This window comes from Pristiophorus japonicus, chromosome 22 (genome assembly GCF_044704955.1).
Source record: "Pristiophorus japonicus isolate sPriJap1 chromosome 22, sPriJap1.hap1, whole genome shotgun sequence".
Taxonomy (NCBI): domain Eukaryota; kingdom Metazoa; phylum Chordata; class Chondrichthyes; family Pristiophoridae; genus Pristiophorus; species Pristiophorus japonicus.
Genome location: NC_091998.1, coordinates 63,615,956 through 63,642,640, shown reverse-complemented (window position 1 = coordinate 63,642,640; position 26,685 = coordinate 63,615,956). Strand labels below are relative to the sequence as shown.

The 26,685-nt window shown below is 42.4% G+C and overlaps 1 protein-coding gene and 1 non-coding gene across 3 annotated transcripts in view; both read left to right on the top strand.

Annotated features, from left to right (window-relative positions):
* The first annotated feature begins 6,263 nt into the window (after positions 1–6,263).
* On the top strand, positions 6,264–6,334 carry trnag-ccc (transfer RNA glycine (anticodon CCC)). Its single transcript has one exon. It is a non-coding gene; the product is annotated as a tRNA-Gly (tRNA).
* A 3,991-nt stretch (positions 6,335–10,325) lies between these two features.
* Positions 10,326–26,685, top strand: part of tia1 (TIA1 cytotoxic granule-associated RNA binding protein) — a 54,794-nt gene continuing 38,434 nt past the window's right edge. Inside the window, exon 1 of one of the 2 annotated variants that reach the window (XM_070866276.1) lies at positions 10,326–10,691. In XM_070866276.1, coding sequence (XP_070722377.1) covers positions 10,657–10,691 — 35 coding nt within the window. In that variant the 5' untranslated portion in view covers positions 10,326–10,656. The remainder of the gene's footprint in view (positions 10,692–26,685) is intronic. The other variant, XM_070866275.1, reaches the window with a different exon arrangement.

Here is a 26,685-nt window from a genome sequence, read left to right as displayed (position 1 = left end):
CTCACGGGGAGGTTGCGGGGGTGCTGCTGTTTCCGCGAGGCTAATGGAGGAGTAAATTGTGGGGATTCGCATTTCACGGGGTATCTCTTCCTCGCCTCAGGGTGCTGTGTTATATACACAACAATTAGTGCGCATTTAGCTTGCTGTTATTTTGGCAGCAAGTTCTGGGCCGTTATTTGTTCTCGGGTTGTGGCTGATGCTGGCCAGGCTGCATCTATTGGCTGTCTCTAATTGTTCAGAGGCGATGCGGTTCTTAGGATCCCATGGCACCATATGAAGTAGAGCGGGAAGTTTGCAAAGAATCCTGGTGAGCATCCCTCCCTCAATCAACACCACTGAGCAATATAACTGGTCATTGCATATAGAATTACTGGCACAGCAATAACTAATATCAGTTGTTCCAAAATTAAAATGTGGCTTTACAGAATATAAATTCTACTCATTAAATAATCCCTCGAATCATATGACAATACTTTTTCGTAGTGATGATATCACCATTTGAAAGTACCATTAAAATTGTTATACCACAATATAAAATTATAAAAACATAGAAACATAGAAATTAGGTGCAGGAGTAGGCCATTCGGCCCTTCGAGCCTGCACCGCCATTCAATAAGATCATGGCTGATCATTCAACCTCTTTCCTGCTTTCTCTCCATACCCCTTGATCTCTTTGACCGTAAGGGCTATATCTAACTCCTTTTTGAATATATCTAACAAACTGGCCTCAACAACTTGCGGTAGAGAATTCCACAGGTTAACCACTCTCTGAGTGAAGAAGTTTCTCCTCATCTCGGTCCTAAATGGCTGACCCCTTATTCTTAGACTGTGACCTCTGGTTCTGGAACTCCCCAGCAACGGGAACATTCTTCCTGCCTCTAATCTGTCCAATCCCGTCAGAATGTTATATGTTTCTATGAGATCACCTCAAATTCTTCTAAACTCCAGTGGATACAAGCCCAGTCGATCCAGTCTCTCCTCATATGTCAGTCCTGTCATCCCGGGAATCAATCTGGTGAACTTTCACTGGACTCCCTCAATAGCAAGAATGTCCTTCCTCAGATTAGGAGACCTAAACTGAACATAATATTCCAGGTGTGGCCTCACCAAGGTTCTATACAACTGCAGTAAGACCTCTCTGCTCCTATACTCAAATCCTCTTGCTATGAAGGCCAACATGTCATTTGCCTTCTTCACCGCATGCTGTACCTGCATGCCAAACTTCAATGACTGATATACCATGACACCCAGGTCTCGTTGCACCAACCCTTTTCCTAATCTGTCACCATTCAGATAATATTCTGTCTTCCTGTTTTTGCCACCAAAGTAGATAACCTCACATTTACCCACATTATACTGCATCTGCCATGCATTTTCCCACTCACCTAACCTGTCCAAGTCACCCTGCAGCCTCTTAACAACCTCCTCACAGCTCACACCCCCACCCAGCTTAGTGTCATCTGCAAATTATATTAAAAAAGAGTATATAGGGATTCACACATAAAGAAAGACTTGCATTTATATAGTTCCTTTCACAACCACCAGACGTCTCAAACCACTTTAGAGGCAATGAAGCTCTTTTGGAGTGTTGTAATGTAGGAAATCCATCACACATCTAAAACATCGCACCACGCCCCTGGAGCACAGTACAGCTTTATTCTTCATTTATAGCTTTCCAAAATAATCTATAAACAATCGACCTGATAGAGGTCATTAAGATTATGAAAGGATTTGATCGGGTAGACATGATCTTTCCACTTGTAGGGGAGGCCAGAACTGGGGGCCATAAACAATGTTCCGTCTGATTTATTCTGGATGCGCGACACCTTTAAGCTTTTGTGCATGTACGGTTTTTCCATTGAGAAACCAGCAAGTGGCCTGCACGGGAGCCTCAGACAGCATGGGCCATAAGTATAACATAGTCACTAATAAGTCCAATCGGGAATTCAGGAGAAACATCTTTACCCGGAGAGGGGTGAAACCCACTTCTTTGACCAAGATTTTTTGGCCGTAATTTCTTCTTATGTAGCTCGGTGTCAAATGTATTTGTTTTGTCTTATTAATACTTCTGTGAAGCGCCTTGGGACATTTTACTACGTTAAAGGCGCTACATAAATAAAGGTTGTTGTTGTTGAATGTGGAACTCGCTTACATAAGAAGTAGTTGAGGTGAATAGCATAGATAAATACATGAAGGAGAAAGGGATAGCGTTAGAAAAGTAGGGTGAGAGAAGGCTTGTGTGGAGCATAAACATTGGCGTGGACCTGTTGGGCTGAATGGCTTGTTTCTGTGCTGTTCATTCTCGGTAATTCTATGAGCCATGAGCATAGTAGTACAATACTCCCTACACCATTAATAGCCAATAAAAGACAACTGATAATGATCTGTAATAGAATGAATTTTTTAAATTTAAACAGTAAATACATTTTAAACACTGTCCATCAGCTGGTCTCAGCATTTCTCAACGTCCCAAGGCCTTTCACAGGAGCGGGCATCAAATAAAATTTGGCACATAAGGAGATATTAGGACAGGTGACCAAATGCTTGGTCAAAGAGGTAGATTTTAAAGGAGAGAGAGATGGAGAGGTTTAGCGAGAAAAGTCCAGAGCTTAGGGCCTAGGCAGCTGAAGCCACGGCCGCCAATGGGGGAATGATGAAAATTGGGGATATGCAAGAGGCCAGAATTGGAGGAGTGCAGATATTTTGGAGGGTTGTAGGGCTGGAGGGTTCCAATATTTGAAGGGGCTGCTCCTCAAATTCTGGCTGCACTTCAGTCCCACGCTCCTGATCTTTGGGCATCCTGTGCGGAGGGGAGCGGGCAGGTCAGAAGGTCTCCTCGTAGGACTGCTCCTGGCCCTGGCCGAGGGGGTCATTCAGCCCGACTGCCTGCCTCGCTTCCACGGTTACATTCGAGCCAGAGTGTCCCTGGAGATGGAGCACGTGGTGTCCACCGGTATGCTCGCGGCCTTCTGCGAGAGGTGGGGGCCGGAGGGACTGGAGTGCATCATCACTGCAACCAAATTTTAATTTGAACCATTATTGTAAAAAATTAGTTTGTTTAATTTGTCGGTTTTAGTGCGACTTTAAAATAAGGGGGCACTTGATTTATTGTTTTACCAAATAGTTGTAGGATTGGAGGAAGTTACAGAGCTAGGGAGGACTCTTTTTTGCCTTGCATCTTTTTCAGGGCGGGAACTACTCTGCGACTGGCTGTGGCTTGGCATCTCTATCATTTCTAGTTGGCAGTGTTGTGCAACATGCAGCAGACAGCGATAATCTTGGAGCCCCTGGTAGGGTTGTACTATAAAACGCCTCCTGATTTGTCCAAACATTCAAAGCTGCTTCAAGATTAATCATCATCATCATAGGCAGTCCCTCGGAATCGAGCAGGACTTGCTTCCACTCCCAAAGTGAGTTCTTTGATGGCTGAACAGTCCGATACGAGAGCCACAGACCCTGTTGCAGGTGGGACAGACATTCGTCGAGGGAGGGGGTCGGTGGGGCTGGTTTGCCGCGCGCTCCTTCCGCTGCCTGCGCCTGGCCTCTTCACACTCTTTGCGTTGAGACTCAAAGAGCTCAACGCCCTCCCGGATGCACTTTCTCCACCTCGGGCGATCTGCGGCCAGGGTCTCCCAGGTGTCAGTGGTGATGTCGCACTTTACCAGGAAGGCTTTGAGGGTGCCCTTATAACGTTTCCGCTGCCCACCTTTGGCTCGTTTACCATGAAGGAGCTCCAAATAAAGCATTGCAAGATTAATATACTCAATAAATATATCGGTGGCTGTTGAACCTCACTATACCTGCATTCATCTGGTGTCTATGGTTATCACAAGGGCTTCAGAAGGCCTTCAAGCAGCCAACATTCAAGTTTAGCATTCTTTTCAAATAATCCAGGCTCAGAGCTGTAAAAAAAGACTTGCATTTATATAGTGCCTTCCAATTAAGTACTTTATTGAAGAAGTGTAGTTATTGTTGGAACAGTCACATATTGAATACTGCATTAATTTCTTGTCTCTAAGATGGGGAAAACATTTAAGCTGTGGAAGTAATGGAAAGAAGTCTGTTGTCTAGTGTCAGAGGATTGAGTTGTGAGAAAAGCTTGGAGAAACTATTTGAAAGGAGGTGAACAAGAGGGGATTTTATTAAATTATACAAGATATAGTAAGTGACATAGAAAAGTTTAACGTAGAGTCCTATTCATTGTAATGGTGACCATCAAACCATTTGGTTCACTAATGGCCTTTGGGAAAGAAATCTGCTGTCCTTACCCGGTTTGGCCTACATGTGACTCCAGACCCACAGCAATGTGATTGACCCGTAAGTGCCCCTTGAAATGGCCTAGCAAGCCACTCCATTGTACCAAACCACTATGACAAAGTCACTGTGGGAATATCTTCACCACACGGGCTGCAGCGGTTCAAGGCGGCAACTAACCACCACCTTCTCAAAGGGCAATTAGGGATGGGGAATAAATGCCGGCCTTGCCAGCGACGCCCACATCCCATGAATGAATTTTTTAAAATTCATTAAACCATGACTGTAGGATAAGTGGTACATAGAGACAAAACAGTACAAGGCAAGCTCAGGACTGATGTTACGCAGCGAGTCGTTATGATCTGGAATGCACTGCCAAAAAGGGTGCTGGAAGCGGATTCAATAGTAACTTTCAAAAGGGAATTGGATATATACGTGAAAGAGTAAGATTTGCAGGGCTATGGGAAAGAGCAGGGGAGTGGGACTAATTAGATAGTTCTTCAAAGAGCCGGCACAGGCATGACTGGCCAGATAGCCAGCATGTGGCCACGTATCGATGAGGAAGTCCCATGCAGGCCGCTCACCAGCTGTTGCCACTGGAAGATACCGTGCAGCAAATTTAATGGGACCCCACACAAAAAGTATTAGAGGGAACGTTGCTCTCTACCTCTCTTTCCTCCTTTAAGTCGCTCCTTAAAATCTATCTCTTTGACCAAGCATTTGGTCTTCTGCCCTAATTTCTCCTTATGTGGCTCGAAGTCTTATAATATTCTTGTGAAGCACCTTGGGGCGTTTACACTTCGTTAAAGGCGCTATATAAATACACGTTGTTGTTGGTTTAAGAAGAAGGCACACTTCTCTGGGAATGGACAATAAATATGACCTTGTCTGCATCACCCACATGCTGAGACCAAATTTTTTTTTAAAGTAAGTCAGCATCTGTAAAGGTGAAAGAGGTTTCCACCCAAGTTACAATCCTTCTTCCAAACATGCTCTGACAGTCATGAAGAGTTATACTTCTATTCTGAGTCAGACGGTTGTGGGTTCAAATCCCACTCCAGAGACTTGAGCACATAAATCTAGGCTGACACTCCCAGTGCAGTGCTGAGGGAGTGCTGCACTGTTGGAGATGTCATCTTTTGGATGAGATGTTAAACCGAGGCCCCGTCTGCTCTCTCAGGTGGATGTAAAAGATCCCATGACACGAGTTCAAAGAAGAGCAGGGGAGTTATCCCCAGTGTCTTGGCCAATATTTATCCCTCAATCAACATAACAAAAACAGATTATCTGGGTCATTATCACATTGCAGTTTGTGGGAGCTTGCTGTGCGCAAATTGGCTGCCGCGTTTTCCACATTGCAACAGCGACTACACTCCAAAAGTACTTCATTGGCTGTAAAGCGGTGGTCTTGAAAGGCGCTATATAAATGTAACTCTTTTTTTCCAAGGTGACTGTGGTTGAAGAAAGCCATTCAGCCCATCTTCGTCCATCCATCCAGGAATATCCCAATGTCCTCCCTCCCAACAGAGCATCCACATGTTTGTGAAATGATTGCAGAGCTTTCGCCTCCACTGCTTTATCTGGAAGTTTAATCTACACGTTGATCACTCTGTGTGTGAAGAAGAATTTCCTGATTATCACTCCTTAAATGACTTTTTACCTGTTTGAACCCCTACTTTAAGACATCCTAATTTAAAGTCATGCTAAGTACTTTGCGGGCCACTCAGCCCATCAGCAGCCAGTTCTGACCAAAGGTGATATCTGAAACACTCCATCGAGCCTTTCTCTTTGCAGAGGCTGACGGACTTGCTCTTTTACTCTTTTATTTCTATATATTCACCTCAGATTTGTTCCGTTTCTGAAGGGGGGAGAGGAATGTTTTAAACTTTGCCCAACATAACGACCTGTTCCACGCCGACCGTCGGCGAAATGCTGCCGAGAATTTGCCCAAATGAAGAATAAAGAGAAAATATTTGAAGATTGAAGGGCTTGGCCGGCGCTGGACGGACGCGCCGCTGGTGTAGTGGTATCATGCAAGTTTCCCATTCTTGCGATCCGGGTTCGATTCCCGGGCGGCGCACACTTGGCTAAAATTCGCAATTATTTTCAGTGCATTATCACTTTTTCACAACTGCAAATGACTTTGAGTTTATGTGTTTTTTTTAAAATCTGTTGATCATAAAAATCATTGCTTTGATTGATGTCCCTATTGTGCTTTTTCAGCAAAACTACACATCTGTATGTAAAGATGCTGGCATATAAAAATTCAGAACATTTGCGTAAATTTACATTTGAAAAGTCTTCGATATAGACGAGAAATGATTTAAGACAAAAAAAAAATTCTTTAGTTGTCTGTGAAAACAAAACCCTCTAAAAGTTGTTTAAAATAGGGTGTGGGGAGGCGTATGGGAGCGTTAACAGGTAGTTGCATAAATATATTTTTTGGTTTTTTAAAAATTGTAAATAAAACAGGTGTATTTATTGGTGCCTTATATATAATTTCTCAAAAATGTCCCAAAGCATTTTGGAGACAATTGCTACTATAAAGTGCAGCACTATTCGAAAAAAATGTATATATATTTCTTAAATAAAACCAGAAAATGCTATAAATATTCAGAAGATCAGGCAGCATCTATGGAGAGAGAAACAGAATTAATGTTTTTATTTCAGATTTCCAGCATCCGGAGTATTTTGTTTTTATATATATTTCTTTCTTTGCATATATATGTCTTTATACATAGCTTTCTATATAGAATCATAGAATAGTCAAGCATAGAAGGAGGCCATTTGGCCCATCGCGTCTACGCAAGCTCTATTCAAGAGCTATTCCGTTAGTCCCAATCCCCATACACCTCAAGGACACCCTCAAAGCCTCCCTGATAAAGTGCGACATCCCCACTGACACCTGGGAGTCCTTGGCCATAGACCACCCTAAATGGAGGAAGTGCATTCGGGAGGGCGCTGAGCTCCTCGCGTATCGTCGCCGAGAGCATGCAGAAACCAAGCGCAGGCAGCGGAAGGAGCGTGCGGCAAACCAGGCTCCCTGCCCACCCTTTCCCTTGACTACTATCTGTCCCACCTGTGACAGAAACTGTGGTTCTCATATTGGTCTGTACAGCCACCTAAGAACTCATGCTAAGAGTAGAAGCGAGTCTTCCTCGTTCCCGAGGGACTGCCTATGATGATGATGATGATGCTGATGATGACACCTGCATTTTTTTTCTCTCCTTCAAGTATTTATCCAAGTCCCTTTTGAAGGTTACTACTAACACTGTATCCACAACCCTATCAGGCAGTGCATTCCAAATCCTAACCACTGGTTGTGTAAAAATGTATGTTGCCTCTAGTTCTTTTGCCAATCATCTTCAAACTGTGCCCTCTGTTTATCGACCCTTCAGCCACTGGAAACAGTTTATCTTTATTTACTCTTTCTAAACCCTCCATAATTTTAAGCACTTCTATCAAATCTCTTCTCAGCCTTCTCTACTCCAAGGAGAACAAGTCCAGATTCTCTCTCTATATATATACAACAACAACTTGTATTTATAGTGAACCTTTGTAGTGAAACGTCCCACGGCATTTCACAGGAGTAGTATGAGATAAAAAGAAATTGGACACCGAGCTGCATAAGGAGAAATTAGGGCAGGTGACAAAAAGCTTGGTCAAAGAGGCAGGTTTTAAGGAGCATCTTGAAGGAGGAAAGAGAGATAGAGAGGCGGAGTGGTTTAGGTCAGGAATTCCAGAGCTTGGGGTCTAAGCAACAGAAGGCACGGCCACCAGTGTTTGAGCGATTATAATCAGGGATGCTCAAAAGGGCAGAATTAGAGGAGCGCAGACATCTTGGGGGTTTTGAGGCTGAAGGAGATTACAGAGATAGGGAGAGGTGAGGCCATGGAGGGATTTGAAAATAAGGATGAGAATTTTGAAATCAAGGCATTGCTTAACTGGGAGCCAATGTAGGTCAGCGAGCACAGAGGTGATAGGTGATCAGAACTTGGTGCGAGTTAGGACACAGGCAGCCAAGTTTTGGATCATCGCTAGTTTACATAGGGTAGAATGTGGTGGGTCAGCCAGGAGTGCATTGAAATAGTTAAATCTGAGGGTGAGGGCTTCAGCAGCAAATGAGCTGAGGCAAGGGTGGAGACAGGCGATGTTACGGATGTGGAAATATGTGGTCTTCGTTATGCTGCGGATATGTGGTCGAAAGCTCATTTCAGGGTCAATTATGACACCAAGGTTGTGAACAGTCTGGTTCAGCCTCAGTCAGAAGGTGGGGAGAGGGATGGAGTCAGTGGTTAGGGAACGGAGTTTGTGGTAGGGACTGAAAATAATGGCTTCGGTCTTCTCAGTATTCAATTGAAGAAACGTTTTTCTGGATGTCGAACAAGCAGTCAGAAAATTTAGAGACCGAGGAGGGGTCGAGAGAAGTGGTAGTGAGATAGAGCTGGGTGTCATCATGTGGAACTGAGGCTGTGTTTTCGGATGATGTTAAGGGGCAACATGTAGCTGAGAAATAGGAGGGGGCCAAGGATAGATCCTTGGAGGACACCAGAGGTAACGATATGAGGGTGGGAAGAGAAGCCTTTGCAGGTGATTCGCTGGCTACGATTAGATAGGTAAGAATAGAACCAGGCGAGTGCAGTCCCATCCAACTGGATGACAGTGGAAAAGGATAGAGTGGGCAGAGAAAGACTTGCATTTATATAGCGCCTTTCATGACCACCGGGCGTCCCAAAGAGCTTTACAGAGATATGTTTTGAAGTGTAGTCACTGTCGTAATGTAGGAAAAGCAGCAGCCAATTTTTGCACAGCAAGCTCCCACAAACAGCAATGTATTCATGACCAGATGATCTGTTTCTCGAGGTGTTGATTGAGGATTAAATATTGGCCAGGGCATTGGGGAATAACTCAACTGCTCTTCTTTCAAACTGACCACTTGAGAGGGCAGACGGGGCCCTAGGTTTAACGTCTCATCTGAAAGACAGCAACCCCCACCCCACGACAGTGCAGCACTCCTTAAGTTCACTTGTGAGGAGAGCCCACGCAGGCTCAGCGAGGCGGGCCCGTAGAGTGCATTCCTTCAGTACTGCACTGGAATGTCAGCCTAGATTTGTGCACTGCACTTAAGTCCCTGGAATGGGACTTGAACCCACAAACTTCTGACTCAGAGGTGCGGGTGCTTCCAACGGAACCACAGCTTATACATAAATAAATGTATATATCTATATATAGAAATAAATATGTATTTCTATCAAATCTGTTTTTTTGTTGTGTTGATTTAATATATAAATATATATAAAAATATATATAGAAATAAATATGTATTTATTTATATATATATTTCTAAACTAAATCAATATAACAAAAAAACAGATTATCTAGTCATTATCACATTGCTCTTTGTGGGAGCTTGCTGTGCGCATATTGTCTCCCCATTACAACAGTGACTACACTCCAAAAAGTACTTCATTGGATGAAAGGCGCTACATAAATCCAAGTCTTTCTTTTATATATATTTAGTGCATATATAATGAAATGTAAAGCAGCAAACAACAATTTTTATTTATATAGTGTCTTTAACGCCCCAAGGCGCTTCGCAGCAGTGTTATAAGACAATTTGATAAACTTGATCAATAAAATTATATAAATAAATACATTTGATCAATAAAATTATATAAATAAATACATTTGATCAATAAAATTATATAAATAAATAAATAAGCAATTTGATGAATAAACAATCCAACATGTGCTATTTTCATTACATTTATTTCCATTTTGCAGTGTTCACTCAACGTGCGGAAAAGTTTTGAAAAAGCCTGCCAAACTTTCACGCGAACACTTGCAACTTGTGAGCTGCGCTCGAGAGGCGGACTCCGGCAGCAGGCGCAGTGAGGAGAGTCCCGGCGCAGGCGCAGTGAGGCGGACCCCCCCCTCCTCCCCCCCCCCTCCGGCGCAGGCGCAGTGAGGAGAGCCCCCGGGCGCCGGCGCAGTGAGTGAGGAGAGCCCCGGCGCCGGCGCCGGCGCAGTGAGTGAGGAGAGCCCCGGCGCCGGCGCAGTGAGGCGGGCCGCCATTTTCTCTCTCGCTGTGTTTGTGGAGTTATTTTTCTCCCCCCCCCACCTCCTCTTCCACTGGCTTTGTTTCGGCCGCTGCTCCGCTCGGCTCAGGCCCTGCCGCTCTGTTTACCACAACCCCTCCCTCAAAAATATATATATATATAAAGAAGGGGGGAAAAAAAAAACCCAAACCCCCTCACCCACCTCTTCCCCCCCTCCCCCCTTCCCTCCCAAGTCGGGAAGCGCAGTGGGGGGTTTTTTTTGTTTGTTGTTTGTTTGTTGTTGCTGCCAGAGAACAATTTCGGTCCTGTTCAACCCCTCGGCGCTTGACGCAAGGCTGCCACCATGATGATGGAGGACGACGGGCAGCCGAGAACCCTGTGAGTACGCGGCTTGAGAAGAGGCCGAGGCCGAGGCCTTCACACACACACACACCCCCCACCCACCCCCACCACTCTCCCCCCACCCACCCCCCACCCACCCCCACCACTCTCCCCCGGGTTTTCCCGGCACCCGAGGCCGGGAGGGAAGGGAAAAGGCTTCAGGATCAGCTTCTAGGCCCGAGAGTCTCTCCATTCCTGCGGCTCGGGCCCTTTATTTTCTCTTCCCTCGGGGAAGGCCTCGGGGGCCCACACCGGCTTTTTTGGTGACGTGACGATGCTCGGGAGAGACAGACAGAGAGAGAGCAGCTCGCTGGCCGAAAGCCCGCACTTTTGCTCCCAAGCGTAATGTGTTTATTAAAAAAAAACACAAAACAACTGCGTCTTTGACAGGGGGCAAAGTCTCCCCACCTTCCCCTGGTGAAAGGAGTCATTCGGGTTTTTATTTATATACCGCAAAAAGACATTAAACTTGGCTCTGCCCACTGACGTGACTTAATGTCGGATTATTTATTTAGTGATTCAACTCTTTCGCCCACTCAAAGCTGCGGTGGAGGTGAGGATAGACGTTTCTCCATCTCCCCACCCTCAAGTTATGTGTGTGTGTGAGAATCCCCCTGTTACTCCTTTCATATTTTTAAGCTCACTTTTTTAAAAAAAAAATCCTCCTTGGGGATTTAATTTTTATTCAAAACGGTGCCCATTGTCTCCCATGCAGTTGTAGCGTTCCAGTGGATCAAACTAATTCGCATTTTTAACAACAACAACAAAAAAACATAGCCTATTAAAATGCAGTTTGTTGCAACACAGTGAAGAGAAGCAGCAGTTTGTGTTTAAGTGGGTTTGTGTTCGTGCGTAGATTGACTTGGTGGATGGATGATTAATATGCCAATTTGAACATTTTCTGATTTATCATGTTTTTGGAATAAAGTCATGGCGAGCAGTTACGCACTGGGGAGTTCAGTACACTGGATTACAGTAGGATTAGATTGTGGTTAAATGCAGACAATAATAGCTAATTTTGAAGTATTTGTCAGAAGTGCCTATCCTGTTAGTGTTTTGTTAATCATCTGGCATATTAAATGTTCTTTTAGGGTGACATGTCTGGAAAATCTACAGTGCATAAAGTCATACATAGTTGTACATAATGCAACAGCTATGATCGCTCTCCTGTTTAGTATTAAGAGTTTAAAATGATCGCTCACTGTGAAATGTCTCTTCCAATTGAGAATCTAATGGTTTGTGTACCATTGCTGTGCCAATTAGGTGGCCACAGTTGGGTTTTAAAACACATCATTTTTAGAAAAAAATCAACAAATTCCCAATTGTTTTTCACACATGTATTGGATGCCAGTGTGGTTTTCGTCAGATGTATTGTCTTGGATCCAATGGCATAATCTGAAATTAGTATAAAACAAAACATAGTCCTTGGCATTCGTCCTTTCGTAATCCGAACATTTAGATACAGCAACGTCTGACTAGGAGACCAAATTATCTCAAATTGTGTAACAAATACAGTATGCTACGTTTGCAATTCTTCCTAGAAAAGAAGGGAAGGAAAATGTGAGCGGTGCACTTTTACTTGTACATGACTGGTGATATGTGATATTCCACACGGCAACTTAAAATTGTAGAAATCTCCCATGGTTCAAGTATTTTGAGTGCCTGACCTGGTGACATCAGTCTTGGCACACATCTGACAGCCAACAGAGTATGTCTGATTTGGTTTGAGAAAATCTTGCCACTTTGGGGTTTTGGCATATGTGAGGAATGATTTCAGAACAGCAGTGTGATTTCTCTTGGCTTTTATTAAGCTTCCCTTTTGGGAAGTGAACAGAACTGTTGAAAATAGCATAATCTTAGCCAAAATGGCAAACTGAATCTGCTATTATATTGTCTCTAGACTCAACATATTAGTAGCAATACACAAGACAAAATGCACAGAAGGCCCTTCAATGTTCTGAGGCTCTTAATTCATCACGACAAAGTGCTCCCACCACCAGTAATTCATCCTATTCTATACAAAAGTAAAATACTGCCGATGCTGGAATCTGGCATAAAATCAGAAAATGCCGGAAATCTCAGCAGGTCAGGCAGCATCTGTGGAGAGGAAGCAAAGTTAACGTTTCAGGTCGATGGCCCTTGTTCTGACGAAGGGTCATCGACCCAAAACGTTACCCTTGCTTCCCCTCCACAGATTCTGCCTGACCTGCTGAGATTTCCAGCATTTTCTGTTTTCATCCTATTCTATAGCTGAAATCACGTTCCAGATTTACAATAGTTTAGAAAAGCAGAATTTGTAATTATATTGGTGGGTGTTTTTAACCATTCAAGTGCATATTGTATGAAAAGTTCACATGCATGTCATGCAGTACTTCACTCATCATCATCATAGGCAGTCCCTCGGAATCGAGGAAGACTTGCTTCCACTCCTGAAGTGAGTTCTTAGGTGGCTGAACAGTCCAATACGAGAGCCACAGTCTCTGTCACAGGTGGAACAGATAGTCGTTGAGGGAAGGGCTGGGTGGGACTAGTTTGCCGCACGCTCTTTCCGCTGCCTGCGCTTGATTTCTGCACGCTCTCGGCGTTGAGACTCGAAGTGCTCAAAGCCCTCCCAGATGCACTTTCTCCACTTGGGGCGATCTTTGGCCAGGGAGTCCCAGGTGTCAGTGGGAATGTCGCACTTTTTCAGGGAGGCTTTGAAGGTGTCCTTGTAACGTTTCCACTGCCCACCTTTGGCTCGTTTGCCATGAAGGAGCTCCGCATAGAACACTTGCTTTGGGAGTCTCGTGTCTGGCATGCAAACTATGTGGCCTGCCCAGCGAAGCTGATCGAGTGTGGTCAGTGCTTCAATGCTGGACGAGGGCACTGATGTTGGTTCACCTGTCCTCCCAGGGAATTTGTAGGATCTTGCGGAGACATCGCTGGTGATTTATCTCCAGCAACTTGAGGTGTCTTCTGTACATCGTCCATGCCTCTGAGCCATACAGGAGGACGGGTATTACTACAGCCTTGTAGACCATGAGCTTGGTGGTAGATTTGAGGGCCTGGTCTTCGAACACACTTTTCCTCAGGCGGCCGAAGGCTGCACTGGCGCACTGGAGGCGGTGTTGAATCTCCGCATCATTTTCTGCTTTTGTTGATGAGAGGCTCCCGAGGCATGGGAAATGGTCCAAGTTGTCGAGGACCGCGCCGTGGATCTTGATGACTGGGGGGCAGTGCTGTGCGGCGAGGACAGCCTGGTGGAGGACCTTTGTCTTACAGATGTTTAGCATAAGGCCCATGCTTTCGTATGCCTCGGTAAATATGTCGACTATATCCTGGAATTCAGCCTCACATTCTAAATACTTCACTAAAATCCTAGTGACAGCGCTACTTTTTTTGACAGTGGCTGTCGTACTTGAAAAGCACCTGTAGGAAGATTGCATGTTTGAGATATTTTAATACAAAGTTTTTTGCATCATGTGGACAGTTGCTCAGTTGTCACAACCAGGTTGGCTATAAGTACTAAATGATCTTAATGATACATTTCCTTCTGTCAGCTCTTGTAGCCGTCTATCAACCATTTTGGCTTTTGTCTTCCATGTAATTCTTTCACGTTGGGACCTGCATTCCATTACTTCAGCCATAAAGCACATGTCCTTTTCTGATTACAAACTGGATCTGTTACGACATGTAACCCAGTCCTTGTTACTTTTATCTTGGTCACTGTCCCCAGCTGATAGATGCTACCTTGAATAGCCCATTCCAAAGTGTTCATGATGTTGTATTTACATTACATTCCTACATTCCTACATTACAACAGTGACTACACTTCAAAAGTACTTCATCTTCATTGGTTGTAAAGTGCTTTGGAACGTCCTGAGATCATGAAAGGAGTATTAAAGCATGTTCTTTTTAGTTTGTTCGCCCCAGATTCTCCATCATGGCTCTTAATGCAGTCTCTATGATTTTGACAGCTGGTAGTTAGTGAGGGTTTAGCCTGCTTATTAACGATAATGTTTTTCATCTTTACATTTATGTTTTATTCCTTTTTTCAGCTATTTCAATTTTCTAAAATGTTCTGAAATCAGTGAAGAGAGTGATTTTCTTTTTGTTCCCAAGTACAGGTTGAACCTCCCTTATCCAGAACTCCCTTATCCGGAACCACCCCTCGTCCAGAACCATTCACCATTCCCAGCCACTGGGCGGCGCATGCGCAGAACTCCGACATAAACAAATTGAAGTCCTTCCTCGCTGCCGACTCCTGAAATCACTGGCCTGACCCCGCGATCCATCGCCCTCACCCCCTCACCCCCCCAATAATCCCTCTGTTGCGCTTCCAGCCCCCCCCCCCCCCCCCCCCCCCCAGCCAGCCAGCCCCAATATCCCCTTGCTCAGTACCTGTACCATCCAATTTAACATGACCACCCCTCGTCTGGAAAAATCCCTTATGCAGAACAGGTCAGGTACCGAAGGTTCCGGTAAGGGAGGTTCGACCTGTATTGAAATTACATCATGGTTCTTAAGGTAACTGGTAAGGCTGAACTGGATATCGACCATTCAATTTCCTATAGATACCATCTACAATGTACATTGTGGGGTACTATATATACAGATCAACAGAAAATGATACAGTAATAATGAAGTCCGTTGTCAAAAAAGAAAACATTGAGTGAATGAACAATTACATGTGTTCTGCATTAGTTTATGATAATCTTAACTCTGTGATAAACTTTGTGTCTGTTCCCAATTGAACATTCAAATCTTTACTTCAATCATGTGGAGAATTTTTTTTTGTGAAGAACTGGTTCTCTTGCTGATCACTTAGATCAAGTCCCCATGATAAATGTAATCCGTTGATCAAGAACGTACAACTCCTGCCAATTGTCAAAGTTGTAAAAAAATATTTTTAAAGTGAACTTTTACATTGAAGGAATGTCGTTATGGCAGAAGTATGATAGATTGCTTCTGCACTCTAAAAGAAACTGACCTCCAGAAGCTTAGCTAAATTGGGGATCCACATTTTTAAATATATTTGCCCTGATTGTTGGGTTTCCAATTAAAACACTAGTTCTCTGTTAGTGCAATTTCCCCAAAGCCTCTTATAAGAAAATAAAAATAGCATTCATTTCAAACTGAAAGTGGGTGGCTTGAAAGCAAGATAATTTCATTAAAGTAACAGGGCTTTATGTGGCTCTCGGATTCTCTTATTTGGGCTGTTCCCTGGTGATTATTGAAACCTGCATTTCTATAGCACCTTTGACATAGAAAATGTCCCAATTAAAAATCATGGCTTTTTTCCCTTGGAAAGTATAACTTTAACTTTGAGGATAAATATTCATTGTCTTGACCTGAAGTGTCGTAAATAAATAAAACATTTCAAGTCACTCATCTTGGTATACTGAAAAGATCATAAGTGCACTCGATCGTTTTTTTTAATTGTAACAGTTTTGCCACTGGTGTTCCATAGCATGTAGTCAACATGACAATGTTGTGCACAATATATGTGCCAATTCTGTTTGTTTAAAGGACAAATTAAATGAAACAAAATGTAATCTTGGTTTGGATGAAGACCTAATATCAAAAATGGCAGGAAGTGGGAGGCAATGTAACATTGTAGCATTCTTAAAGGATCGACGTGTGTTAACTTGGCCTAGTTTACTGTGGAATCACTACTGTTGAAACTCTGCTTCAAACACCAGCTGTTTACATTTCTATTTGGCAGTACTGTATTTTAAGTTGAAGAAATTGTAGGGGACTTGTCATTTTCATTGTAGTGTGCTAGGGGAACTGAGATTGACCGTTCCTGTTTGCAATCTGACTCCCATTTTCCAGGTTTAGTTAGGGGAGTTTCCTTGCTGTGCCACTCTACATATTCAGGGGATAGTGGAGACAGTAGAGAAACTGGTTAAGTTGAGATTGTTGTGGTGCAACTATTTTAAAAAGTAGCATTTAACAGCTCAAAACTGAACCCTTATGATAAAGATAATTTATTTCACTTCCTTTTCGAGCTTCATTTCTTCTTCAGTTTATTAAGTATGATGTACTTTGCCTGTACATCAGCAATACTGTCTGTAAAATTGAGTGAAATAAACTGATAAAATTAAAATGGTATATAGTGATATAGGGGGCACTAGGTGTGGCGGTAGGTTAATACACTGTCCTTTTGCTATTGAGGCCCAGGAGTTAGTTTTCTGTGTTGGCCGCAAGATTCTTGCGTGATTCATGTTTGGTTAGTTTCAACGTAATTCTTCATTCATATGGGCCCACAACACTGCTGACTTTATGCAGAAACAAAAAACTATTGCAAGGAGGATAGTGTATAAAAACAGAGAAGTCCTGCTACAATTATTGGTGTATTGGTGAGGCCACACCTGGAGTACTGCGTACAGTTTTGGTCTCTGTATTTAAGGAAGGATATACTTGCATTGGAGGCTGTTCAGAGTAGGTTCACTAGGTTGATTCCAGAGATGATGGGGTTTTCAGAAGAATGAGCAGATGTTATTAAAACATATAATGAGGGGTCTTGACAAGGTGGATATTTCCACTCATAGGGGAAACTAAAACTAGGGGACATAGTCTCAAAATAAGGGGCCACCCATTTAAAACTGAGATGAGAAATTTCTCTGAGGGTTGTAAATTTATGGAATTCTCTGCCCCAGAGAACTGCGGAGGCTGGGTCATTGAATAAATTTGTGGAGATAGACAGTTTTTTTTAATGATAAGGGAGTAAAGAGTTATGGGGAGTGGGCAGGGAAGTGGAGCTGAGTCCATGATCAGATCCATGATATTGAATGGCGGAGCAGGCTCGAGGAGCCAAATGGCCTACTCCTCCTATTTCTTATGTTCTTAACAGATGCTGAAAATCTGAAACAAAAACTGAAATGCTGAGCAGTTTTTTTTTTTAAGTTTGGGGGGTGGGAAATTTGAGTGTTGCTGGCAATGCAGGCATTCATTCATTGCCCATCACGGTTGCCCTCAAGAATGTGGTGGTGGGCCGCTTTACTTGAACCGCTGCAGCCTGTGTGGTAAAGGTGCTCCCACAGTGAGTTCCAAGATTTTCACCCAGTGCCAGAACTACGAAGGATCCACATCTGAAATTTTTTTGTTCTCTTCATATGTATTTGAAGTTTTTTCTGGTTTTTACATGCATTGACTCTCTGACACTTTCTTAAAGGCCATAAGAATGGGTGATTTGGAAATGTCACACTGGTGCAGAAGCAAGTGCTTTTTGCTGATTTGAGAGTAATGCACATTTTTGGGATAGAGTAGGAGGAGAATTACACTCAACTGTGATGTGTCTTATGTAAGAGGTATTTGCTAGACTGGGTGCCTGGAGGAATGCCTTTATTCTTGATAATGATAAGCTGAATTGTAAGCTGAAGTCTCCGGTACTTCAATAATTGCTTGAGGTTGTTTTGGTGGTATGGGACTTTGACTGATACCAGTTTTCAGCCCAAAGAAGTTAGGATGAATGATTTTTTTCAACGTTTGCTGATGTGGCATTGTAAACACAAGGCGGTGATCTGACTGTCAGATTGTTAGATTATTGGAAATGACTTGAACTTCAGTCTCACTATTTATATAAACAATGTCAATAGGATTGTTACTTTACATTTGTAATTGGCGATAGTCCGATGGTGTGCTGTGCAGTTGCAAAATGTGGGTGCTTGCTTGCCTGCACTTTCTCTCAGGCCCTGGTCACTGCAAAACATTTGTATCAGGAAAAATTTAAAAATATATTTTTTAATTGAACTTGAGACTTAAATTATAAAATTAGCTTTGTCCTTGTGGTGAAATAATAAGTACTTGGTTCGGTGATCATCCTGTACAACCAAGATGATGGTTATTGCCTGTGAATGTCAGATCACCTCTCTTTGAAGCTTATTCAAGGGGCTTCTGTACTTGAATCACTTTATTTAAAAAAATGACAATACCCTTCCCCAATGGCTCATTGTGTAAATTCACCATATAGTGTGTTACTTGGTCTTCCCATACCAAGAAAGTCTGAGTTCATACCCCGGCGTGCAGAGGTCATTGATCTCACTTGATTGCAGCAGTGAGCACAATGGGAGGCCTCTAGATACAGGGGAGGAGCATCAGTCAGAGTTTCTGCTCCTGATCACTGTCCATTGACGTAGATGGAAAGTGCAGACGCCGGGTGAGGGCAGAATCCGATCCCTGCGGACAAATAGCCTGCTGGAACATTCTGTTCAAGTTCACAAAGGAAAAGTCATCAGTTGGCTGAGATACTGGCGGGCTGCCACTACCCATGGAACCGTACCTTGGCATGCTTTCACCTTTAGAAAAGCAGAGGAAAGCTTGAGGTAAAATTCAATGTCATATTTGCGCTCAGGATTTTGAGAGATGGGGGACACAGCTTGTGTACCAATATCAAGTGATGTCTTGCCACGTGCAAAATAGGTAGTTAGGCTGTTTCAACACTGGCGGGTCCTTGGAACAGTAATGCTGTAATTATAAACCTACCATGGGGCAAACCAAGTGAGTTAAGGAGTGCAATAGCTTTTACTTGAGACTGACCATAATTTAACTTCTCCAGTTTTAAATATCTTTCACTGTTGCCCAAAGCAATACAAGCCAAGTAGTGTTTTAGAACATTTTCCACTTATTTTTAGCAGCTGTGCTTCGCGAATGAAATGGTGAAATGAGACAATTTTACCTCATTTATCATATGAAATCTAAATATTTTGATCCATAGGGTCTAACAGCATCTAAATTTCTGTTAATATTGATTTTTGGAGACACCTGGCATTTTTTGGCCAGGTTCTTGAGTTCTGTCAAAGCTACTAGAAATGTTCTTTTTGTTGCAGCATTTTTGATTCCACTGTTGCAAGATAACTAAAAAGAACCATGTGGAATCTGCAACCAACAACATTCATAATCTGCACTGTTGTGACCTGTTTTCTTTCCGATTATGTTAAACCAATGGTACTTCGTTTGGAGAAGTTGTGATGCAGTCTGTGAAACTTGTGTGTGGCGTTTTAATATTTGTGCAGAATCTTTTCTATAATTCATTAATCTGATCTTAAGAAACATGAATGAGACCGCCTTGATCAAAGGAGAAATTACAGCAAAAATCAGTAACCTTTTTTTCCAGGATCAAAATGATCATACAACACAGAAGGAGGCCATTCGGCTCATTGTGTCTGTGCCAGCTTCTTGTTAGAGCTATACATTTAATCGCACTCCCCAGCTCTTTCCCATAGTCCTGTCATTTCTTTACTTGAAGTATTTATCCAATTCTCTTCTAAATCTGCTTGTTCAGGCAGTGCATTCCAGATCACGCCAACTCGCTGTGTTTTTAAAAAAAATTATTCTTCATGTTGCTTCTATTTCTTTTGCCAATTAACCTTATATCTGCGTCTTCTGGTTACCGACCTTTCAACCAGTTTCTCCTTCTTCAAAACCATTCATGATTTTGGACACCTCAATCAAATCCATTTTTAACCTTCTCTCGAAGAACAACCCTAGCTTCTCCAGTCTCCACATAACACAAGTCCCTGAATCCTGGTACCATTCTAGTAAATCTTTTCTTCTCTCCAACCCCCCACTTCCAAGGCCTTGACATTCTTCCTAAAATGTTATGCCCAGAATTGAACATAATACTCCAGCTGAGGCCTAACCAGTGTTTTATAAAGGTTCAGCATAATTTCCTTGCTTTTGTACTCTTCCTCTATAAATAAAGCCGAGAACCCATATGCTTTTTTTAAACAGCCTTCTTAACTTGTCCTGCCACTTTCAAGGATTTGTGTGCATATATTCCCAGGTCTCTCTGTTCCTGCACCCTTTAAAATTGTACCATTTCGTTTATATTGGCCCTCCTAATTTTCCCTACCAAAATTTATCACTTTACACTCCTCTGCATTAAATTTCATCTGCCATATGTCTGCCTATTTCACCAGTCTATGTCCTCCTGATGTCAGTTACTATCCTCCTCATTGTTTACTACATTTAGGAATTTAGTGTCATTTGCAAGCTTTGAAATTATGCCATGTAGACCCAAGTCGAGGTCATTAATATATATCAAAAAGAACAGTGGTCTTAATACTGACCCCTGTGGAACAACAACAACTTGCATTTATATACAGTGCTTTTAAGGAGATATTGGGGCAGATGAGGCATAGAGTTAGGTTTTAAGGGATGCCTTAAAGGAGGAAAGATAGGTAGAGAGGCGGAGCAGTTTAGGGAGAGAATTCCAGAGCTATGGGGCTTAGCAGATGAAGGCACGGCCACCAATGGTGGAGCAATTAAAATTGGGGATATTCAAGAGGCCAGAATTGGTAGAACGCAGATATCTTGGAAGGGTGGGGGGGAGGGGGGGATTGGAGGAAATTTCAGAAATGGGGAGTTGTGAGGCCATGGAGGGATTTGAAAACAAGGATGAGACTTTTAAAATCGAGGCTTAACCGGGAGCCAATGTAGGCCAGCGAGCACAGGGGTGATGGGTGAGTGGGACTTGGTGCAAGTTAGGGCAACAGAGTTTTGAATGACCTCAAGTTTATGGAAGGTAAAACTAGGGAGGCTGGCTAGGAGTGCATTGGAATAGTCAAGTCTAGAGGTAACAAAGGCGTGAATGAGGGTTTCAATTAAAGATAAGCTGAGGCTTATGTGGAACATGTACATGTGGAAACTGGCGCTGTGTTTTTGGATGATGTCACCAAGGTTTGTAAGGTTAGGTTTTGACATGTAACTTCATGCTAGTTGAGCAATTGTGAGGTGGTAGAGTATAGGTTTGTGCTTGCACTTCCACCCCAGAGGGTGCCAGAGGTCTGCTACTTCTGCAGAGGAAGTAAGATTATTATTGTTTCACCTTGAACCACTCTGATTCACCTATGGATAAAAACAGCTCGAGACAATCTTGGGAATAAATTAGTTGCAAAAATTAAAAACTGAAGTCCTTGCAAGCTTTATGTAAGAAAGTGGGAACTTTAAATTGTTTGATATGGGACATTGCACTCTTGTCATACTTTTAACCAAAAATACTTGCATTTATGTAGCACCTTAGGGTGTACCAAAGCACTTTATAGCCAATGAAGTACTTTTGAAGTGTCATCACTGTCGTAAGGTAGGAAACGCGGCAGCCAATTTATGCACAGCAAGCTCCCACAAACAGCAGTATGATAATGACCAGGTAATCTGTTTTAGTTATGTTGATTGAGGGATAAATATTGACCAGGATGCTAGGGATAACTCCCCTGCTCCTCTTCGATATCGTGCTATGGGATGTTTTACGTCCACCTGAGAGAGCCTTAGTTTAACCTCCCATCCGAAAGATGGCACCTCTGACAGTGCAGCACTGCACTGGAGTGCCAGCCTAGATTTCTCTGCTCAAGTCTGTGGAGTGGGACTTGAACCCACAATCTTCTGACTCAGAGATGAGGGTGCTATCAACTGAGCCACGGCCGACACAATGTTAATATTAATTTGGCTACATATATCTTAGAAGTACTGCATATAGATTCTTAACGAATTTCAACCTTCCATCTTTCTTAACATTTCCATTTCTTGAAAATAAAGTGCAGTAGTTTGAGTTCAATAGTAAAGCTGCTCTGTGATTTAAATTGTTCTACTTGATAAATACAAGGTACCTCTAAACTTATTGCAATAGAATCCCGAGAAATTGTGCAAAAGTACATAATAGTGCATCCTTTCCAGCATTTAGGTTAAAAATTAACATAAACCTGCGCATTCTTCACCCTAAGTGTAGCTTTGGCTTGTTTTTGCCCCACTTTTCTCCCTTTCCCCCATCATCACGATTCGGCTGGAGAAATTTTAGAAATATAATCGCTCGGAATTTGTGGTCATCATTTTGCCTTTGAAACTGATCGCAACTTAAGGATTTAGCACATGTGCAGCCTAACGCTGAAATCCTGAAGTTGCGGTTTGTCATTCACTGCTCCTCCAGAGGCTCTGCCTGTGGATCCCACCACAGCCGACAATCCATGAAATCACTGATCTGACGAAAACATCCCCTTTTCTGAACAAATAACACTGTTGGAAACTCCATAAAAAGTTAGACCCATTCAAATAAGGCGTAACTGGGTTTTTAATGGCAATCTGAATAATAACTACTGATCAACTAATTTCAAATTGGTGGAATGTCAAAATTCTCCATTAAGTTTAAAAAAAAGATTCGATTTTAAAATTATTTAAAAAAACAATGTTTATTCATGATGTTTAACCTACCTTATTTCAATGTGTATGTAAATAATATATATTTCATGCTGTAAATTTTTTTTAAAAAGGGATCGATTATTAGTGCTTTCTGCTTCCTGCTTCCCTGTCTGAGAATTCTGCAATGTGATTGGCTGATTAGACAGCTTGTTGACGTCACAGCAGCTCGCACTCTGGGATTTCCAGTATACTATGTTGATTTTGGCTGCACGTTGGAAAAGCCTAACTCCTTGCTGACCGCAAATTACGGGCCAGTTTGTGTCCTGGTGTGTAACCGCATTTAAAAATCATGATTTGCCAGAATATGTGACTGTTCATTCTAGTATAGCTTTCATGAAGATTTAGGATTCTGAAGCAGACCCCATATTGCTGTTCTTGGTGTCTGTCCACCTTATTCAGACTACATTATGTTTATTTCATTGTTGTCCAACTTTGGTTGATCTATGGTAGCAAGAACAGGCTTATGTTGCTGTATTTCAATCCAGGGGGACCATCTGAAAATATCAACTTGAAAATGAAGAATCTCAGAATAACACCGTATACCTTTTAGTCAAATCCTCAAATGACAATCAGGATAACATTGGCCCTTTGGAAGAAATCCCATCAAGATCGTTACTTTCAATACAATAACTACCACTAACTTTTCTGAAACTTTTTGGTTGAAAGTTTCTACTGTTCAGATTAAATGTATGTATGTGTATAATATATACTTGGGGTAGCAGTTATTTGTTTAGTGAACCCACGATTTTGGAATGGAACATTAACTACATCTACTTTACTTAGATGAGGACAGTAAGACTATTGATTTGAAGGATGCAGCTTTTTTGTTTACACTGTATATTCCAGTGAGAGTTGGTACCTTCGGGAGTAGAGGAGGAAATTAAGAGGGAAAGAAATTATACACTTGTTAACAAACATTTCGGTACCAAGTGTTCAGGCCCACTTTTTAAAGTAATTGCATTTCAAACACTAAATTTGAAGTCAATCAAAAATTATTTGATCATTTCTTGTAAGTTTGTATTCACCTGTTCAGTTTGTATTGGTTTTGTGCTAATGCAGTAAATTGATTACCAGCATTTGTGCTCTCGACAACTCATTTTTTTGCCTCATTTCAAGATCATGACACTGAATTTAATTTCTTTGAGCTGAGGTTTAAAAGTAACATGGATGTTGATCGTAAACACTTCGTGATAGCCGATTTGAGTGGCATTAGCAAGGCCCATAATAGGGAATAGAGTACATGAAGTAATGATAAATTTGTACCAAACGTTGGTTAGAATGCAGTTAGAGTATTATGCACAGTGTTGGACACCCGATTATTGAACTTTAAAGCCATAGAGAGCATACAGTGCAAATTCACCAGGATGATGTTGGGGATGGAAAACAGTTCTGGTCTCCATATTACAAAAAGGATGTAGAGGCACTGGAGAAGATGGAAAAAAGATATACAAGCGTGATCCAGCACTGAAAGGTTGTACCTACCGAGAAAGACTCAATACGCAGGGACTCTTTTTCTCTAGAAAACAGAAGGCTGAGGGGTGACCTGATGACGGGTCTTGAAAATTATGAAGGGTTTGATAGGGTGGTTGTAAAGAAAGAGTTTCTACTTATGGGGAGTCCAAAACTAGAGGTAAACAATATAAAACAGTCACTAATAAATCCAATAAGGAATTCATGAGCAACTTCTTTACCCAGAGAGTGGTGATAATGTGGAACTTGCCCACTCGAGTCGTTATGGTGAATAGCAATGATGCATTTAAGTGGAAACTGGGCAAGTAGTTGAGAGAGAAAGGAATAGAAGGATATGTTGATAGGGTGGGAGGATGTCCCCTCAATGTGTTTTTAAGTTGAATAAAATATTGGTGGGGTGGCCTGGAGCAGCACTTCAAAAATTCATGCCATGGAACAAAAAAAACTTCCCTAATCTCCTTTAGATGGTGGGCGGCTGATGCGGTAGTAATTGATCTAGTTCTGTTTGACAATTAAGGAAAGTTAGATTATGTTTTAATTTTTTCTTCCTTAAATCTGATGAACACTGTGTCCAATTTAAAGTAATGGTTCAAAAGGTTATCAATACTGCCTTCAAATGTTCCTTTGGAAATGTGTGAAAGGTTTGTATTTGGGCAACATTTGTTGCACTTTGCTGGTGCTTAGCAAATTTTAGAAGGTTTCCTAAATTGCTATTTTATTGCCCCTTTTTGAAGAGCACTGTTTTAGAAACATAGAAAATAGGTGCAGGAGTAGGCCATTCGGCTCTTTGAGCCTGCACCATCATTCAATAAGATCATGGCTGATCATTCCCCTCAGTACCCCTTTTCTGCTTTCTCTCCATACCTCTTGATCCCTTTAGCCATAAGGGCCATATCTAACTCCCTTTTGAATATATCTAATGAACTGGCATCAGCAACTCTCTGCGGTAGGGAATTCCACAGGTTAACAACTCTCTGAGTGAAGAAGTTTCTCCTCATCGCAGTCCTAAATGGCTTACCCCTTAACCTTAGACTGTGTCCCCTGGTTCTGGACTTCCCCAACATCGGGAACATTCTTCCTGCATCTAACCTGTCCAGTCCCGTCAGAATTTTGTATGTTTCTATGAGAGCCCCTCTCATCCTTCTAAACGCCACTGAATACAGACCCAGTTGATCCAGTCTCTCCTCATATGTCAGTCCTGCCATCCCGAGAATCAGTCTGGTGAACCTTCTCTGCATTCCCTCAATAGCAAGAACGTCCTTCCTTAGATTAGGAGAGCAAAACTGAACACAATATTCCAGGTGAGGCCTCACCAAGGCCCTGTACAACTCCCTAGCTATGAAGGCCAACATACCATTTGCTGCCTTCACCGCCTGCTGTACCTGCATGCCAACTTTCAATGACTGATGTACCATGACACCCAGGTCTCGTTGCACCTCCCCTTTTCATAATCTGCCGCCATTCAGATAATCTGCCTTCGTGTTTTTGCTCCCAAAATGGATAACCTCACATTTATCCACATTATATTGCATCTGCCATGCATTTGCCCACTCTCCTAACATGTCCAAGTCACCCCGCAGCCTCTTAGCATCCTCCTCACAGCTCACACCGCTACCCAGCTTAGTGTCATCTGCAAACTTGGAGATATTACACTCAATTCCTTCATCTAAATCATTAATGTATATTGTAAATAGCTGGGATCCCAGCACTGAGCCCTGTGGCACCCCACTAAGTCACTGCCTACCATTCTGAAAAGGACCCGTTTATCCCGACTCTCTGCTTCCTGTCTGCCAACCAGTTCTCTATCCACGTCAGTACATTACCCCCAAAACCATGTGCTTTAATTTTGCACACCAATCTCTTGTGTGGGACCTTGTTAAAAGCTTTTTGAAAGTCCAAATACACTACATCCACTGGTTCTCCCTTGTCCACTCTACTAGTTACATCCTCAAAAAATTCCAGAAGATTTGTCAAGCATGATTTCCCTTTCATAAATCCATGCTGACTTGGACCGATCCTGTCACTGCTTTCCAAATGCGCTGCTATTTCATCTTTAATAATTGATTCTAACATTTTCCCCACTACTGATGTCAGGCTATAACCGGTCTAAAATTACCTGTTTTCTCTCTCCTTTTTTAAAAAGTGGTGTTACATTAGCTAACTTCCAGTCCATAGGAACTGATCCAGAGTCGATAGACTGTTGGAAAATGATCACCAATGCATCCACTATTTCTGTGGCCACTTCCTTAAGTACTCTGGGATGCAGAGCCCCGGGGATTTATCGACCTTCAATCCCATCAATTTCCCTAACACCATTTCCCGCCTAATAAGGATATCCTTCAGTTCC